Source organism: Entelurus aequoreus, linkage group LG10 (genome assembly GCF_033978785.1).
Source record: "Entelurus aequoreus isolate RoL-2023_Sb linkage group LG10, RoL_Eaeq_v1.1, whole genome shotgun sequence".
NCBI lineage: Eukaryota > Metazoa > Chordata > Actinopteri > Syngnathiformes > Syngnathidae > Entelurus > Entelurus aequoreus.
Window position 1 is genome coordinate 59,977,865 of NC_084740.1, and position 20,933 is coordinate 59,998,797.

Consider the following 20,933-nt stretch of genomic DNA (forward strand, 5'->3'; position numbering starts at 1 on the left):
AAAAGTGTGACAAATTGAAAGAAAAAAAAAAACTAAAGGGAGGGGGGTGGGGGGACTAGAAATGGTGGCCTAGTGGGCGGGCTCAGCTCAGGTTAAAGGCCAGCGAGAAGAGATAGGTCTTAAGCAGGGTTTTGAAGACCCCCAGGCTCTGGGCTGACCTAATGTGGAGGGGAAGGCTGTTCCAGAGCTTAGGGGCGGCAACGGAAAAGGCTCTGTCCCCTCTGGTCTTTAGCCTGGATCTGCGGACCAGATAAGGCCGTAACATAACAAAATGTGGGAAAGTGAGTAGTTCCTAGTAAATGACTGATAATATTTTGCTTCATTTGCTGATATCGCAGCCCGTAGCAAAACAATGGTGACCCTTCACCAAGCGTCATTTTCAACCGGCCCGAATAATCCTTTTGTCTGTGTCTCCTGTGCAGATAGCTGCCAAGCAGGCGGCCGCCGCAGCGACTCAAACCATCGCCGCTGCTCAAAATGCTGCAGCGTCGAACAAAAACACAATGTCACACCAACAGCTCGTGCACAGCTGCAAGGTATGATCGTGCACCCTTTTTCTTCTGCGGTGTTATGCCTGGTTCACACCAATGGCGCTTGCCGCGCTTTAAAGCGGCGAGCAAAGCGCCGTCATTTTTGTCAATTTTTCCACGAATATCCCGATCTCTGAAGTAATGTTATGCCTTGATACGCTCTGATACGAATTAGTTGCCACTTTGTTACCGTTCCTCACGCTTTGATCCCGCTTTGATACGCTTTAAATCACGCTTTGATACGTTTTATTACGCTTTATTGAACTTTATTACGCTTTGATGCGATCCTGACGCTTTAAATCAGGCTCTGACACGATTATCAAGCTCTGTTGTGCATTGTTACAACAAAAATAAGAAAAAAAATGTGAAAAACTCAGTATACTGTTTTCCACACATTTTTTATATTAATTTATTTATTCAATTTCTCTTTTTTTTTCGTTATGTTTTATATCTTCATTTCTTTTATTTTTGTCATCTTAATAAATATCTATCTTTCATTTCTTATGCTAGTTGAAAATAATAAAAGGCAATTATCCACACATTTTTTATATTCATTTATTTTTTCAATTTCTCTTTTTTTTCGTTATATTATGTTTTATATCTTCATTTCTTTTATTTTTGTCATCTTAATAAATATCTATCTTTCATTTCTTATGCTAGTTGAAAATAAAAAAAGGCAATTATCCACACATTTTTTATATTCATTTATTTTTTCAATTTCTCTTTTTTTTCGTTATATTATGTTTTATATCTTCATTTCTTTTATTTTTGTCATCTTAATAAATATCTATCTTTCATTTCTTATGCTAGTTGAAAATAAAAAAAGGCAATTATCCACACATTTTTTATATTCATTTTTTTCAATTTCTCTTTTTTTTTAGTCATTATGTTTTATATCTTCATTTCTTTTATTTTTGTCATCTTAATAAATATCTATCTTTCATTTCTTATGCTAGTTGAAAATAATAAAAGGCAATTATCCACACATTTTTTATATTCATTTATTTTTTCAATTTCTCTTTTTTTCCCGTTATATTATGTTTTATATCTTCATTTGTTTTATTTTTGTCATCTTAATAAATATCTGTCTTTCATTTCTTATGCTAGTTGAAAATAATAAAAGGCAATTATCCACACATTTTTTATATTCATTTATTTTTTAAATTTCTCTTTTTTTCCGTTATATTATGTTTTATATCTTCATTTCTTTTATTTTTGTCATCTTAATAAATATCTGTCTTTCATTTCTTATGCTAGTTGAAAATAATAAAAGGCAATTATCCACACATTTTTTATATTCATTTTTTTCAATTTGTCTTTTTTTTCGTTATTATGTTTTATATCTTCATTTCTTTTATTTTTGTCATCTTAATAAATATCTATCTTTCATTTCTTATGCTAGTTGAAAATAATAAAAGGCAATTATTTATATTCATTTATTTTTTCAATTTCTCTTTTTTTTCCATTATATTATGTTTTATATCTTCATTTCTTTTATTTTTGTCATCTTAGTAAATATATATCTTTCATTTCTTATGCTAGTTGAAAATAATAAAAGGCAATTATCCACCCATTTTTTATATTAATTTTTTTCAATTTCTCTTTTTTTTTTCGTTATTATGTTTTATATCTTCATTTCTTTTATTTTTGTCATCTTAATAAATATCTATCTTTCATTTCTTATGCTAGTTGAAAATAATAAAAGGCATTTCTTTTATAAAACGTAACATATTTTTTAAACCATTTAAAAAAATTTGGCGAACTTGCCGCTTTGTTACGCTATAACGCCGCTTTGCATGCCGCTTTAAAGCGCCGTCAAAGCGCCGTTGGTGTGAACCTAGCATAAAAAACACTGTCAGATGCGGGCGGCCTGAACACCGGGCCACTGTGTCGTCACAGCATTCAGGCTTTGGTAGTTAACGTGTAGCGTGTTTGCACGTGCAGGCGGTAGCAGATAGCATCCCTCAGTTGGTCCAAGGCATGAGGAGCAGCCAAGCCCAACCTGAAGAGCTGGGGGCCCAGCTGGCCCTTATCATGGCCAGCCAGAGTTTTTTGCAGGTCACAATAATTCAGGAAAACCCCTCATGATCAATCATCAAACGCTCACGTGTTTCTCTTCATTCCCTTCAGCCCGGCAGTAAAATGGTGGTGTCTGTCAAGTCAGCAGTTCCGACGGTGGCTGACCAGGCGGCAGCCATGCAATTGGGCCAGTGTGCCAAGAATCTAGCGACCTGCTTGGCAGAGCTCAGGACGGCCGCCCAGAAGGTATTCATCCCCCAGGAGCGTATTAAAAAAAAAGGTCATCCAATTAACTGGAGAAATGTGTTGCCACGTTATTGTTAGGAAGCACCTCGTCTAACAGGCTCTGAATTATACTGAACAGAGCGTTTCCCACCTAGGCCTTCAGTGATGTCCGACTTCAATGATTACCTCTCAAACAAACCATAATATATGTCATCACATGACCATTGCTGGAGAAATAATATACAGCACAGGTGTCAAATCATCACCTGGCCCACAAACACCTGGAAATGATATGCGTCAACAAAATACGTCATATTTTCTCACTAAATGTCCATCCATCCATTTTCTACCGCTTGTCCCTTCATTTTGACAGAAAAAATCCATGCACTGCTTGAAATTGCATACCTTTTTCAACTTTTAAAAGTATTGCAACAAATATTACAGTACATTATCACACATTCCAAACATGTTTTTGTCTAAATAATAGGGGTGTAACGGTACACAAAAATTTCAGTTCGGTACGTACCTCGGTTTAGAGGTCACAGTTCGGTTCATTTTCGGTACAGAAAGAAAACAACAAATATACATTTTTGGGTTATTTATTTACTAAATTTACAAAATCTTCCACCAAAAATATTTTTCTTAGTGGAATATTTGATGTGAAGTAATGGGAACCTTGGATAGGTCAATAATTCATAATAAAATGGATTTTGATTCAATATTATGTTTAAAACTAAACCAAATATAAATATAAATGCCTTCTAAAATGAAGTATTAGGGGTGTAACGGTACAGAAAAATTTCGGTTCGGTACGTACTTTGGTTTATAGGTCATGGTTCGGTTCATTTTCGGTACAGTAAGAAAACAAATTTGCTAAATCTTCCACCAAAAATATTTAAATTTGATGTGAAGTAATGGGAACCTTGGATAGGTCAATAATTCATAATAACATTGATTTTGATATTACATAATATTGATATATATATCAATATTATGTTTTGAGCAATGACAGTTTGAAAGAAAAAAAAAACAGCTTTGTTTTATTAGTCAACATTGCAACTTTTTCTAAATTACATTTAACCTTTAAGCTTTTTTATTTCACTTTTGTTATGTTTTTGTTTATTTTAATAGTATTTTTAGAATGTGCCGTGGGCCTTTAAAACATTAGCTGTGGGCCGCAAATGGCCTCCGGGGCACACTTTTGCATACTTGCCAACCTTGAGACCTCCGATACCGGGAGGTGGGGTGTGGGGGGGCGCGGTCGGGGTGGGGCGGGGGCGTGGTTGGGGGCGTGGTTAATAGGGGAGTATATTTACAGCTAGAATTCACCAACTCAAGTATTTCATATATATATATATATATGAAATACTTGACTTTCAGTGAATTCTAGCTATATATATATATATATATATATATATATATATATATATATATATATATATATATATATATATATATATATATATGTGTATATATATATATGTATATATATTTATTTTATTATACATATAAATAAAATAAATACTTGAATTTCAGTGTTCCGGGGGCTATCCAGTAGATGGCAGCATTGTCCTGTTTAACTTCTCCTCCGTTCATGACTCGGCCACCGTGTTCAATGGAGAAGTCTATTCTACAAAAAGTACAGGCAACATAATTACATACCCCTTCCCCTTCGAACTGTCCTGGATGAACTGAAATTATTGTTTCCATTCGTTTTGGAACTTGCAAGCGTATTTCTTCATCTTGCTCGTCGACGGCGTCGCCATGTCTGTAACTTCCTCGTTCTTCTGCTTCGTCTCCTTGTTGTGTGCGCAGTTGTGCACTCTACTCTCTAAAAGCCGTAGATCTTATGACGTCATTGGGCAGGCAAGCTGTTTATATTGTGGAAAAGCGGACGTGAGAACAGGCTGTCCCCACACAGGTCCGCATTGAGCTGGAGGGGGCGTGGCCTCCAGCTCCGGCTGAATACCGGGAGTTTGTCGGGAGAAAATTTCTGCCGGGAGGTTATCGGGAGAGGCGCTGAATACCGGGAGTCTCCCGGTAAAAACGGGAGGGTTGGCAAGTATGCACTTTTGACAGCCCTGCTATAGATAATAAAAAATTAAATGTGATAAATCTATGGATACAAAGCAGAGCCTGGCGACGCATGCGCGTTTATCATAACTCTCTCTCTCTCTCTGTCTCTGCCCCTCCCTCACCAATGCTGCTGCGCGCACAATTTGTTTTGTTTTTAACCCCTTCTTAACCCTGAACGTACATTGAAAATACACGCCACCCTAACTCAAAATGCCGGACATTTGAGGCATTTAAGAAACTCCGCCCTGACAGCTCCGCAAAAGAGGACATGTCCGGCGAAAAGAGGACGTATCGTAGCCCGTTAGCTGCTAGCATGCGTGTGTTGTGCCTCGGTGTGCATTGTTTACACAATGTGCGTTACGCTACTTAATATGTCCGTGTGGAAACTCGTTCGGTACACCTCCGAACCGAACCGGAGCCCCCGTACCGAAACGGTTCAATACAAATACACGTACCGTTACACCCCTATTAAATAAAAATAAACAAACTACCCATCAAATTCATTAAAATGACAATACGTTTTGCGTTGTTCTTTAAGATTAAAGATTAAAGTACCAATGATTGTCACACACACACTAGATGTGGTGAAATGTGTCCTCTACATTTGACCCATCCCCTTGGGGAGCAGTGGGCAGCAGCGGCGCCGCGCCCGGGAATCATTTTGGTGATTTAACCCCCAACTCCAACCCGTGTTGCTGAGTGCCAAGCAGGGAGGTTATGGGTCCCATTTTTATAGTCTTTGGTATGACTCGGCTGGGATTTGAACTCCAACCTACCCATCTCACAGCATATTACTGTAAATTGAAAAAAACTACTACTGCTTTATGCGCTAAAATTCTGTCTACCGAGCTGCCCGTTTTTGACTGTAAAATATGCGGTTGTTGTTTTTAACGGTGTATTACTGTAAATGGAAAAAATTATACATTTGTTTTTACGGTAGAAAAACTGGCAGCTAACTTGCCAAAAATAAAAATAAAAATACATATATAAATAAATAAATATAAAAATAATAATATAAAAATAAAACAAAAACTTGTACTGTTTTTCCATGAACAATATCATGTTTTAAAAACCAAAGTCAATTCAACACAAACATTCTGGCAACTAAGCTGCCAGATTTTTTCGTAAACCCATCCATCCATCCATCCATCCATCTTCTTCCGCTCCGAGGTCAGGTCGCGGGGGCAGCAGCCTAAGCAGAGAAGCCCAGACTTCCCTCTCCCCAGCCACTTCGTCCGTAAACCCCCCCCAAAAAAAACAGTGGGACTTTTTTTTTAATTACCGTGAAACACTTTATTTTACAGTAAAATTTTGTATATGTAAAGTTTTTACTGTAAAATGGACAGTTTACTTAAAACAATTTATACAATTAATAATGAAATCCAGAGGCAAATTCATACATTATTGACTGTTACAAGCGGCCCTCTGATGGCCCTCAATGAAAACCACTTTGACACCCCTGACATACAGAAACACATTTACGCACTACTGGCCATTGAACCACATCAACAGTGTACAAAACGGGTTATTATCTGTAGCATTTCAAAATCAATAAACCCGCATCAGCAATTAAAACATATCTTATGTGGCACTGTCAAAATTAAAATTGCAAAAAACACATTAAACGTGAAAAAATAAAGAAATAAAATATTTGAACCCACAATTTGTAGCACCCATTCGACGCCGTATAAGCCAGTGGTACCGCTCCTAGTCGCTTGATTCGAGTGGAAATGACAAGATGTAGTTTCTCTTTAAATATCCTTCTTGAAAATGGCCTTGCAAATATATATCTGCCACCTAATCGACGTTTTGTTCTCCTTCTCTGTGGGCTAAAAAAGTGAGTATCGGTGATTTCTCTGCTAGCCCGGTATGGCTACGGCGCAACACTTCCTGCTTCCTGCTAAATTGCAACTTGCGATTGGATACTCACTTTGGAGTGACAAGTGAGTATCCAATCACAGTCTCGTTAACATCAGGCCACCTAGATAGGCTACTGTCGACAACTTTTACCATGAATTGATTAACGTGGAACCCGACTTAAACAAGTTGAAAAACTTATAGGGGTGTTACCATTTAGTGGTCAATTGTACGGAATATGTACTGTACTGTGCAATCTACTAATAAAAGTTTTACATAAGCTAGCTGAATTCTGATTGGATACAAACTCTAACCTAAAAACAGCACTGGAAGGAGCATAATATGACATGAAGACAATATGAATACTTTTACATATTTAGGGAAAGTCAATTAAAGGCCTACTGAAATGAAATGTTTTTATTTAAACGGGGATAGCAGATCCATTCTATGTGTCATACTTGATCATTTCGCGATATTGCCATATTTTTGCTGAAAGGATTTAGTAGAGAACAACGACGATAAAGTTCGCAACTTTTGGTATCTGATTAAAAAAAAGCCTTGCCCCTACCGGAAGTAGCGTGACGTCACCGGGGGAAGGACTGCTCATATTTTCCTATTGTTTACACCAGCAGCGGGAGCGATTCGGACCGAGAAAGCGACGACTACCCCATTAATTTGAGCGAGGATGGAAGATTTGTGGATGAGGAACGTTAGAGTGAAGGACTAGATCAGGGGTCGGCAACCTTTACCACTCAAAGAGCCATTTTGGCAAGTTTCACAAATTAAAGAAAGTAATGGGAGCCACAAAAAAAATTTTAAAATGAAAAACACCGCATACAAAGCTTACATGCTTTGTGCTATGTTAACCAGGGTCTCAGACACACGCACCGGCAGGCACTTTAATGTGGAAATTTGATGCTAGTGCAGCCCGCGAGTTTTGAATGAATGTCGCTTGATAGCGTCATACTTGCCAACCCTCTCATTTTTCCCGGGAGACTCCCGAATATCAGAGCGTGATGACACTGCATTTGGCGCCCTCTACAGTCTGCCCTATCAGTGTACCTGCTCGGCCACAAGTGGAGTGCAGCTTCAGCTTGCTCATGTAAGTGACAGCAAGGCTACTAACTCAGCAGCCACACATCTTACACTGACGGTACCAATACCCAGAATCCCATGCAGCCCTAACTCTTCCGCTCAACCAACACACGGGGAGGGGGGGGGTTGATGTGTGGGGGGATTTGGTGGTAGCGGGGGTGTATAATGTAGACCGGAAGAGTTAGGGCTGCATGGGATTCTGGGTAATGGTTGTGTTGTGTTTATGTTGTGTTACAGTGGGATGTTCTCCAGAAATGTGTTTTTCATTCTTTTTTGGTGTGGGTTCACAGTGTGGCGCATATTTGTAACGTAACAATGTTAAAGTTGTTTGATACGGCTACCGTCAGTGTAAGCTGTGTGGCTGATGACTAAGTATGCTTTGCTGTCTCCTGTGTGTGCAAGTAATAACAACATGCAACATGTGGCTGGACTGGCACGCTGTATGTAAATGCTATAGAGGACAATTACTGCAGTGCAATTAGGGCACGCCCTTTATATAGTAATTAGAGTGTAAATAGGATTATTTTTTCCCTGGGAGTAGTCTATGAGAGACAATGACATCCATAAATCTCCTGGGAAAATCGGGGGGGTCGGCATGTATGTAGCTGAGCCGCATCAGAGTGGTCAAGGAGCCGCATGCGGCTCCGGAGCCGCGGGTTGCCGACCCCTGGACTAGATGTAGTGCAAGACATATCTTTTTCCGCTCTGACCGTAACTTAGGTACAAGCTGGCTCATTGGATTCCACACTCTCTCCTTTTTCTATTGTGGATCACGGATTTGTATTTTAAACCACCTCGGATACTATATCCTCTTGAAAATGAGAGTCGAGAACGCGAAATGGACATTAACAGTGACTTTTATCTCCACCTCCCTGGTTGTGTTGCTGCAGCCAGCCGCTAATACACCGATCCCACCTGCAACTTTCTTCTTTGCAGTCTCCATTGTTCATTAAACAAATTGCAAAAGATTCACCAACACAGATGTCCAGAATACTGTGGAATTTTGAAATGAAAACAGAGCTTTTTTGTATTGGATTCAATGAGGTACCAATACTTCCGCATCAACTGATTCCGTCACGCGCATACGTCATCATATCTAGACGTTTTCAACCGGAAGTGTGGCGGGAAATTTGAAATTGCACTTTATAAGTTAATTGTGTTGCAATGTTAATATTTCATCATTGATATATAAACTATCAGACTGCGTGGTCGGTAGTAGTGGCTTTCAGTAGGCCTTTAAAATGACTTTTATCTTTAATTATGATGATGATTTCTGGTTATGTTAGGCCAGCAGAGTAGGTCTTGCTGGTTCTGATGACCCCTGATACTGAACCTGGCACACTTTACATAATGCATGTGCTGCGTACAATTAACGGCTACATCTGTGCATTGTTTCCAGGCCCATGAAGCGTGCGGCCCTCTGGAGATCGACTCGGCCCTCAAGACGGTCCAGACGCTAAAATGCGAGCTGCAGGACGCCAGGATGTCTGTCATTGACAGCCAACTCAAACCTCTCCCCGGGGAAACGGTCAGGCCGATCATCTGTCCGGTGAACCCGTGTTGCACCGATAAGCCTTTAAATCACACAATGTGGTCGTATTTGTTGTGCTTCTCGCTATTCACACAGTTGGAGAAGTGTGCTCAGGATTTGGGGAGCACGTCCAAGGCCGTGGGCTCGTCCATGGCCCAGCTGCTGACGTGTGCCGCGCAGGGCAATGAACATTACACAGGTGGGAGACATGTTGTCAAGTACAACACAATCATTTCCAAATTGCCAGGTTAAGTTCGGTATAATGAATATGCAATTCATTTGTATTATTGAAATGGTGACGAGGAGGGAGGGAAATGGTTGCCCAGGTTTATATGCCGTGACCACTAGCTCAATGGGAGTTGTTTGAATCCTGTTTTGCATGTAATTCTGTCAGGTTCAAACACTGATGACATTTATTAAACAGGCAAGAAGCAAGGAATCATGCAGAGACAGAGTTCAATTTTGCTCAATGAGCAGAGACGTTATTGGGCTGTACTCGATGTTGGCAGTCAGCAGGCCGATTCTGGAAACAAACACTGATACGAGACGACTCGCTTTGCACAGATAGAAAAGTACAACTTCAGCACAATTGATAATAACTATAGCAACGGCCTTTAAGCATAAGAGTTGTGTAATAACTTACACATAATTAATCTAACAAATTCAGGCCCAATGGGAGATCCAAGGGGTGGCGTGAGGACTTAGAGCAGTGTTTTTCAAGTGTGCCGTGAGATACAGTCTGGTGTGTCGTGGGAGATTATCTAATTTCACCTATTTGGGTTAAAATATTTTTTGCAAAGCAGTAATTATAGTCTGCAAATGATGTGTTGTTGTTGAGTGTCGGTGCTGTCTAGAGCTCGGCAGAGTAACCATGTAATACTCTTCCATATCAGTAGGTGGCAGCCGCTAGCTAATTGCTTTGTAGATGTCGGAAACAGCGGGAGGCAGTGTGCAGGTAAAAAGGTGTCTAATGCTTAAACTAAAAATAAACAAAAGGTGAGTGCCCCTAAGAAAAGGCATTGAAGCTTGGGGAAGGCTATGCAGAACGAAACTAAAACTGAACTGGCTACAAAGTAAACAAAAACAGAATGCTGGACGACAGCAAAGACTTACTGTGGAGCAAAGACAATGTACATCCGAACATGACATGACAATCGACAATGTCCCCACAAAGAATTATAAAAACAACTGAAATATTCTTGATTGCTAAAACAAAGTAGATGCTCAAAGGGAGACATGAAACTGCTACAGGAAAATACCAAAAAAAGGGAAAAAGCCACCAAAATAGGAGCGCAAGACAAGAAGTAAAACACTACACACAGGAAAACAGCAAAAAAGTCCAAATAAGTCAGGATGTGATGCATACTTGCCAACTCTCCCGTTTTTAGCGGGAGAATCCAGGTATTCAGCGCCTCTCCGGACAACCTCCCGGCAGAGATTTTCTCCCGACAAACTCCCGGTATTCAGCCGGAGCTGGAGGTCACGCCCCCTCCAGCTCAATGCGGACCTGAGACTGAGTGGGGACAGCCTGTTCTCACGTCCGCTTTCCCACAATATAAACAGCATGCCTAACCAATTCTAACGAATGGAAACAAGAATTTCAGTTCATCCGGGACAGTTCGAAGGGGAAGGTGTATGTTGCCTGTAAATATGTGTAACAGACTTCTCCATTGAACACGGTAGCCGAAATTATATACTCATCATGAACGGAGAAGTTAAACAGGACAATACTGCCATCTAATGGATAGCCACCGGAACACTGAAATTCAAGTATTTCTTTTATGTAAATAAAATAAATAAATATATATATATACATATATATATATATATATATATATATATATATATATATATATATATATATATATATATATATATATATATATATATATATATATATATATATATATATATATATATATATATATATATATATATATATAGCTAGAATTCACTGAAAGTCAAGTATTTCATATATATATATATATATATGAAATACTCGAGTTGGTGGAACACTGAAATTCAAGTATTTCTTTTATGTAAATAAAATAAATATATATATATATATATATATATATATATATATATATATATATATATATATATATATATATATGTATATGTATATGTATATGTATATGTATATATATATATATATATATATATATATATATATATATATATATATATATATATATATATATATATATATAGCTAGAATTCACTGAAAGTCAAGTATTTCATATATATATATATATATGAAATACTCGAGTTGGTGAATTCTAGCTGTAAATAACCACGCCCCCCTACCAAGCCACCCACCCCCTACCCCCCACCTCCCGATATTGGAGGTCTCAAGGTTGGCAAGTATGGTGTGATGTGACAGGTGGTGACAGTACACCTACTTTGAGACAAGAGCTATATTGATGCATGCTTGATTATGCTTTAAAGTCATATCCAACAAGTGCGACAACGACTTTTTATCGTCAATATCGGCTGATTTCGTCTGGTGGTGTGCCTCCGGATTTTTTCAATGCAAAAAATGTGCCTTGGCTCAAAAAAGGTTGAAAATCACTGACTTAGAGAATGTCTTTCCCAATGATGAGCGATTTAAGCGGCTCATCACACACTTGCCCGGGTGTTGCTCGTGACTCATTCATCTTATTGTGACCACATTTAACATTCAATCAGCAAATGGCTTCTCTTGGCTGGTTAAGGCAATTTGCTGCTATTCTTTTTCTACGTCAAATAAATAACGGGCAGCTCCCACGTGAGGCCGTGTTGACAATATTGCCTGATTTATTTGGACATGGAGGGCATTTTTATTATCAAGGGTTATTGTTTGCGTGGCGTTGCAAAGTCCCTCGTGGTGCACAATGACTCGATGATTGGAGGGAGAGGTGTGTTTTACCTAAAGACGGTTGTTAAATAGACGTAACGTGACAAGTTAAATACAAAAGCCAAAAGCGGTGAAGTTGTCACGTTGTGTAAATGGTAAATAAAAAGAGAATACAACAAATCCTTTTCAACTTATATTCAATTGAATAGACTGCAAAGACAAGATACTTCATGTTCATACTGAACAACTACCTTTTTTTTTTTGCAAATACTCATTAACTTAGAATTTAATGGCAGCAACACATTGCAAAAAAAGCATTTTTACCACCGTGTTACATGGCCTTTCCTTTTAACAACACTCAGTAAACGTTTGGGAACTGAGGAGACACATTTTTGAAGCTTTTCAGGTGGAATTCATTGAAATGTGGACTCGTCAGACCACAGAACATTTTTCCACTTTGCATCAGTCCATTTTAGATGAGCTTGGGCCCAGCGAAGCCGGCGGCGTTTCCGGGTGTTGTTGATAAACGGCTTTGGCTTAGCATGGCAGAGCTTTAACTTGCACTTACAGATGTAGCGACCAACTGTAGTTACTGACAGTGGTTTTCTGAAGTGTTCCTGAGCCCATGTGGTGATATCCTTTACATGCCGATGTCGCTTTTTGACGCGGTACCGCCCGAGGGATTGAAGGTCACGGGTAGTCAATGTTGGTTTTCAGCCTTGCCGCTTATGTGCAGTGGTTTCTCCAGATTCTCTGAACCTTTTGATGATATTACGGAGCGTAGATGGTGAAATCCCTAAATTCCTTGCAAGAGCTGGTTGAGAAATGTTGTTCTTAAACAATTTGCTCAGGCATTTTTTGACAAAGTGCAGTGTTTCCCATAAACTGCCAAGATACCTGTGGCAGTGGGGGCGTGGCTATGCGCGTGGTCACCATGACATCATCGAGTAATTTGCATAATTTACTACAATGATATGATTTTCTCTAAAAAGGCTCAAAAAATGTATACTTACTAATTAATAATAACAGTTTTGTTTTAAACGTCCATCCATCCATCCATTTTACAATATAATTACAACACTTTATGTACATATTTATATACAGATTTGAACAATAAGTTATTCACTGAAATATATTTATTAATTGTGGTTCTTACAAAAAATATATCTTATAAAATATAAAAGCTAAAATGTCTCTTAAAGCTCTGCCCCTTTAATTAGTGCATACTAAATAATGTAACTTAAGCCTACTACTACTACCATATTATTTACCAGCAACATAAAGTGAAACAGAGGCAGAGGTGTCCTGCCACAGTCAGTAACAAATAAACAGAAAACAGTAGTGGTCAAATACAAATAAGGCAACAAGAGAAGTATCCTACACTTCTCTTTTAGTAAATCTGAACAGCCTATATGTTCATCTACATCAACTATATGATTTGCCTGAGAAGCTGGACAGGACAAAAAAAAAATAATAATAATTTAAAAAAAATCTATTTGTGGCGGACGTAATTTTTTTGTGGCGGGCCGCCACAAATAAATGAATGTGTGGGAAACACTGAAGTGGTGACCCTCGCCCCGTCTTTGTTTTATACCCAATCATGGCACCCACCTGTTCCCAACTAGCCTGTTCACCTGTGGGATGTTCCAAATAAGTGTTTGATGAGCATTCCTCAACTTTCTCAGTCTTTTTTGCCACTCGTGCCAGCTTTTTGGAAACATGTTGCAGGCATCAAATTCCAAATGAGCTAATATTTGCAAAAAAAATAACAAAGTTTACCAGTTCGGATGTTAAATATCTTGTCTTTGCAGTCTATTCAATTGAATATAAGTTGAAAAGGATTTGCAGATCATGGTATTCTCTTTTTATTTACCATTTACACAATGTGACAACTTTTGTATTTAGTTATTTTAATCAAGTTTGTCAGTTGTCTGTTTCTTTGCCTATCATCTCCCTGCCTGCCCTTCTTTCTCCCATTGGTTTCTCCCAGAGTGCATTCTAAGTTCATTTGAGTTGTTTACTATGTAAGCCCAAATCAAAACTGCTCTCGACATGAAAGATGTGATGACTTTTACAACAAGACGGTAGCTGACATTTTGAAACATGAACAACATGCCTGCAAGATATTTGTTATTTCATGCTATAAATCCCACTTGTGCCCCCCAGCAGGGCACCGCCCCGGACCCCCCCGGCTTATTTTCAGTCTTTTTCATTAAGTTCAAATCACATGCCTGACTATTGGGAACCTACTGTATGCTAGCCTTATGCTTTGTGTTACAGCAGCTGTAAGTAGCACATTCCACATCATTCCAGTTCAAAACCTTATTTATTGTATTAATGCTCCAAAACATTCACACATGGTTTTATACACCAAAATTCATCTATTTATTCTTCTTTTTCTTCTCCAGATTTTTCAAACCGTTCCAACTTAAAACTGTTCAGAAATCGCTGGCTTTCCCTTGACAAATTTCAAAAATTCCCAGAATTCCCAGTTTTCCCGAACATTTTTCCCATTCAAAATGAATTGGCCATTTTTCAAACTTTCACCATTTCCCCATTTTTCAACTTATTCCACCTTCAACACATTGCACCATCCTGGAAATGCAAACTAAACTTTTCCCAAGTTCAAAAAAAATTCCAGGAATTTCCAGAATTCCTGGTTTTCCAAAGCCCTTTTTCCACCCTTTTTTCTGGCGACTACTCCTTCCACATTTTTAACACACATCAACCGTTCCACCGTCAAAACATTCCTCTTAATTGGGACAAAAAAAACAAAGTTGTTTTCTGAACTGAAAATATTCCCGGTTTTCCCGAAATTCCAGGAATTCCGTAAAACCATTTTTCAATTCAACATGTTACTACTTCTACATTTCTCAACCAATTTTGAAAAATTTCAACACCAACCATTTCAACTCTTTTTTTTTTACCACTTTCAAAAAAATACCCGCTTTTCCTGAAATTCCCACACTTTTTGGAAATTCCCATTTAAATCAATGGGACATTCTTCAAAGTTCCAAAATTCCCCAAAAAAAATTCTGATTCAAACTGTTCCAACTTCAAAATATTCAGCCTGCTCAGGAATTGTGTGCTATACTTCAATAAATCTAAAAATTTTTTTCCAGAATTCCCAGTTTTCCCAAACATTTTTCCCATTCAAAATGAATTGGCCATTTTTCAAACTTTCACCATTTCCCCATTTTTCAACCTATTCAAACAATTCCACCTTCAACACATTGCACCATCCTGGAAATGCAAACTACACTTTTCCCAAGTTCCCAAAAAACTCCAGGAATTTCCAGAATTCCTGGTTTTCCAAAGCCCTATTTCCACCCTTTTTTCTGGCGACTACTCCTCCCACATTTTTTAACTCACATCAACTGTTCCACCGTCAAAACATTCCTCTTAATTGGGACAAAAAAAACAAAGTTGTTATTTGAACTGGAAAAATTCCCGGTTTTCCTGAAATTCCAGGAATTCCGTAATACCATTTCTCAATTCAACATGTTACTACTTCATTTCTCAACAGATTTGAAAAATTTCAACACCAACTATTTTAACTCTTTTCTTCTTTTTTTTACCACTTTCAAAAAAAATACCAGCTTTTCCCGAAATTCCCACACTTTTTGGAAATTCCCATTTTAAATCAATGGGATATTCTTCAAAGTTCCTAAATTCCCACATTTTTCATCTGATTCAAACTGTTCCAACTTCAAAATATTCAGCTTGTTCAGGAATTGTGTGCTCTGTTTCAAAAAATCAAAAAAAAATCCCAGATTTCCCAAAATTCCCAGTTTTCCCAAACATTTTTCCCATTCAAAATGAATTGGCCATTTTTCAAACTTTCACCATTTCCCCATTTTTCAACCTATTCACACCATTCCACCTTCAACACATTCCACCATCCTGGAAATGCAAACTACACTTTTCCCAAGTTCCCAAAAATGTCCAGGAATTTCCAGAATTCCTGGTTTTCCAAAGCCCTTTTTCCACCCTTTTTTCTGGCGACTACTCCTCCCACATTTTTTGACTCACATCAACCGTTCCACCGTCAAAACATTCCTCTTAATTGGGACAAAAAAAACAAAGTTGTTCTTTGAACTGGAAAAATTCCCGAAATTCCAGGAATTCCGTAAAACCTTTTTTCAATTCAACATGTTACTACTTCTACATTTCTCAACGGATTTGAAAAATTTCAACACCAACTATTTCAACTAATTATTTTTTTTACCATTTTCAAAAAAAATACCCGCTTTTCCCGAAATTCCCACACTTTTTGGAAATTCCCATTTTAAATCAATGGGATATTCTTCAAAGTTCCTAAATTCCCACATTTTTCATCTGATTCAAACTGTTCCAACTTCAAAATATTCAGCCTGTTCAGGAATTGTGTGCTCTGTTTCAACAAATCAAAAAAAAAATCCCAGATTACCCAAAATTCCCGGTTTTCCCGAACATTTTTACCATTCAAAATTTCAAACTTTCACCATTTCTCCATTTTTCAACCTATTCACACCATTCCACCTTCAACACATTGTACCATCCTGGAAATGCAAACTACACTTTTCCCAAGTTCAAAAAAAATTCCAGGAATTTCCAGAATTCCTGGTTTTCCAAAGCCCTTTTTCCACCCTTTTTTCTGGCGACTACTCCTTCCACATTTTTAACACACATCAACCGTTCCACCGTCAAAACATTCCTCTTAATTGGGACAAAAAAAACAAAGTTGTTTTCTGAACTGAAAATATTCCCGGTTTTCCCGAAATTCCAGGAATTCCGTAAAACCATTTTTCAATTCAACATGTTACTACTTCTACATTTCTCAACCGATTTTGAAAAATTTCAACACCAACCATTTCAACTCTTTTTTTTTTACCACTTTCAAAAAAATACCCGCTTTTCCTGAAATTCCCACACTTTTTGGAAATTCCCATTTAAATCAATGGGACATTCTTCAAAGTTCCAAAATTCCCAAAAAAATGTTCTGATTCAAACTGTTCCAACTTCAAAATATTCAGCCTGCTCAGGAATTGTGTGCTATACTTCAATAAATCTAAAAATTTTTTTCCAGATTTCCCAGAATTCCCAGTTTTCCCAAACATTTTTCCCATTCAAAATGAATTGGCCATTTTTCAAACTTTCACCATTTCCCCATTTTTCAACCTATTCAAACAATTCCACCTTCAACACATTGCACCATCCTGGAAATGCAAACTACACTTTTCCCAAGTTCCCAAAAAACTCCAGGAATTTCCAGAATTCCTGGTTTTCCAAAGCCCTTTTTCCACCCTTTTTTCTGGCGACTACTCCTCCCACATTTTTTAACTCACATCAACTGTTCCACCGTCAAAACATTCCTCTTAATTGGGACAAAAAAACCAAAGTTGTTATTTGAACTGGAAAAATTCCCGGTTTTCCTGAAATTCCAGGAATTCCGTAATACCATTTCTCAATTCAACATGTTACTACTTCATTTCTCAACAGATTTGAAAAATTTCAACACCAACTATTTTAACTCTTTTCTTCTTTTTTTACCACTTTCAAAAAAAATACCAGCTTTTCCCGAAATTCCCACACTTTTTGGAAATTCCCATTTTAAATCAATGGGATATTCTTCAAAGTTCCTAAATTCCCACATTTTTCATCTGATTCAAACTGTTCCAACTTCAAAATATTCAGCTTGTTCAGGAATTGTGTGCTCTGTTTCAACAAATCAAAAAAAAAATCCCAGATTTCCCCAAATTCCCAGTTTTCCCAAACATTTTTCCCATTCAAAATGAATTGGCCATTTTTCAAACTTTCACCATTTCCCCATTTTTCAACCTATTCACACCATTCCACCTTCAACACATTCCACCATCCTGGAAATGCAAACTACACTTTTCCCAAGTTCAAAAAATTCCAGGAATTTCCAGAATTCCTGTTTTCCCAAAGCCCTATTTCCACCCTTTTTTCTGGCGACTTCTCCTCCCACATTTTTTAACTCACTTCAACCGTTCCACCGTCAAAACATTCCTCTTAATTGGGACAAAAAAAACAAAGTTGTTCTTTGAACTGGAAAAATTCCCGAAATTCCAGGAATTCCGTAAAACCTTTTTTCAATTCAACATGTTACTACTTCTACATTTCTCAACCGATTTGAAAAATTTCAACACCAACTATTTCAACAAAAAAAATGTTTTACCATTTTAAAAAAAAAATACCCGCTTTTCCTGAAATTCCCACACTTTTTGGAAATTCCCATTTTAAATCAATGGGATATTCTTCAAAGTTCCTAAATTCCCACATTTTTCATCTGATTCAAACTGTTCCAACTTCAAAATATTCAGCCTGTTCAGGAATTGTGTGCTCTGTTTCAACAAATCAAAAAAAAAAATCCCAGATTTCCCAAAATTCCCGGTTTTCCCGAACATTTTTACCATTCAAAATGAATTGGCCATTTTTCAAACTTTCACCATTTCTCCATTTTTCAACCTATTCACACCATTCCACCTTCAACACATTGTACCATCCTGGAAATTCAAACTACACTTTTTTCAAGTTCAAATAATTCCAGGAATTTCCAGAATTCTTGGTTTCCCAAAGCCCTATTTCCACCCTTTTTTCTGGCGACTACTCCTCCCACATTTTTTAACTCACATCAACTGTTCCACCGTCAAAACATTCCTCTTAATTGGGACAACAAAACAAAGTTGTTATTTGAACTGGAAAAATTCCCGGTTTTCCCGAAATTCCAGGAATTCTGTAATACCATTTCTCAATCCAACATGTTACTACTTCTACATTTCTCAACAGATTTTAAAAATTTCAACACCAACCAATTCAATTGGAAATTCCCATTTAAATCAATGGGACATTCTTCAAAGTTCCAAAATTCCCACATTTTTTTTCTGATTCAAACTGTTCCAACTTCAAAATATTCAGCCTGCTCAGGAATTGTGTGCTATACTTCAATAAATCTAAAAAAAATTCCCAGATTTCCCAGAATTCCCAGTTTTCCCAAACATTTTTCCCGTTCAAAATGAATTGGCCATTTTTCAAACTTTCACCATTTCCCCATTTTTCAACCTATCCAAACCATTCCACCTTCAACACATTCCACCATCCTGGAAATTCAAACTACACTTTTTCCAAGTTCAAAAAATTCCAGGAATTTCAAGAATTCTTGGTTTCCCAAAGCCCTATTTCCACCCTTTTTCTGGCGACTTCTCCTCCCACATTTTTTAACTCACTTCAACCCTTCCACCGTCAAAACATTCCTCTTAATTGGGACAAAAAAACCAAAGTTGTTATTTGAACGGGAAAAATTCCCGGTTTTCCCGAAATTCCAGGAATTCTGTAATACCATTTCTCAATCCAACATGTTACTACTTCTACATTTCTCAACATATTTGAAAAATTTCAACACCAACCATTTCAACTCTTTTTTTTTTTTTTTTACCACTTTCAAAAAAAATTCCCGCGTTTCCTGAAATTCCCACACTTTTTGGAAATCCCCATTTAAATCAATGGGACATTCTTCAAAGTTCCAAAATTCCCACATTTTTTTTCTGATTCAAACTGTTCCAACTTCAAAATATTCAGCCTGTTCAGGAATTGTGTGCTATACTTCAAAAAATCAAAAAAAAATTCCCAGATTTCCCAGAATTCCCAGTTTTCCCAAACATTTTTCCCATTCAAAATGAATTGGCCATTTTTCAAACTTTCTCCATTTTTCAACCTATTCACACAATTCCACCTTCAACACATTGCACCATCCTGGAAATTAAAACTACACTTTTTCCAAGTTCAAAAAAATTCCAGGAATTTCCAGAATTCCTGGTTTCCCATTTATATCTGTTAGTTATTATCTGCTGCTACTAAAGGTGTATTTTACTTCAGATGCCTCCCTTTTGATTCCTAAGACTTCTGTCATTTCACTAACATTCTTCCTGCAGAGAGGTTCCATGTTGTGTCTGACTGACCGACTTGGCTGTAACCCCCCCTCAAGCCTCTGGCATTGTTGCAGGTGTGGCCGCCAGAGAAACGGCGCAGGCTTTAAGGACGTTGGCACAAGCAGCCCGAGGTGTAGCAGCCAGCACCAAGGAGCCTCAAGCTGCAGCTGCAATGCTGGACTCAGCCCAGTGTGTCATGGAGGGCTCCTCCATGCTCATTCACGAAGCCCACCAGGCCCTGGTTCATCCGGGAGATGCGGAAAGCCAGCAGAGACTTGCACAGGTAGATGACTTTAAGGAATAAGAGCTTTTAATCCTTGGGAGATCGTCATTCTTCACTCTCGATTCTTACAACTCCCGTTTATATATGTTTATTCATGCAGCCACCAATCATAACAGTGCTTTACATACTAAGCAGCTCTAGGACACCATACATATCTACATACACTACCGTTCAAAAGTTTGGGGTCACATTGAAATGTCCTTATTTTTGAAGGAAAAGCACTGTACTTTTCAATGAAGATAACTTTAAACTAGTCTTAACTTTAAAGAAATACACTCTATACATTGCTAATGTGGTAAATGACTATTCTAGCTGCAAATGTCTGGTTTTTGGTGCAATATCTACATAGGTGTATAGAGGCCCATTTCCAGCAACTATCACTCCAGTGTTCTAATGGTACAATGTGTTTGCTCATTGGCTCAGAAGGCTAATTGATGATTAGAAAACCCTTGTGCAATCATGTTCACACATCTGAAAACAGTTTAGCTTGTTACAGAAGCTACAAAACTGACCTTCCTTTGAGCAGATTGAGTTTCTGGAGCATCAC

The 20,933-nt window shown here is 37.8% G+C and overlaps 1 protein-coding gene across 3 annotated transcripts in view; it reads left to right on the forward strand.

Annotated features, from left to right (window-relative positions):
* Nucleotides 1–20,933, forward strand: part of tln2b (talin 2b) — a 410,959-nt gene that overhangs the window by 239,553 nt on the left and 150,473 nt on the right. For all 3 annotated transcript variants that reach the window (XM_062061302.1, XM_062061303.1, XM_062061304.1), the window contains exons 22-27: nucleotides 423–536; nucleotides 2,475–2,588; nucleotides 2,661–2,795; nucleotides 9,202–9,330; nucleotides 9,430–9,532; nucleotides 20,178–20,386. In XM_062061302.1, the coding sequence (XP_061917286.1) occupies nucleotides 423–536; nucleotides 2,475–2,588; nucleotides 2,661–2,795; nucleotides 9,202–9,330; nucleotides 9,430–9,532; nucleotides 20,178–20,386 (804 nt within the window). The remainder of the gene's footprint in view (nucleotides 1–422; nucleotides 537–2,474; nucleotides 2,589–2,660; nucleotides 2,796–9,201; nucleotides 9,331–9,429; nucleotides 9,533–20,177; nucleotides 20,387–20,933) is intronic.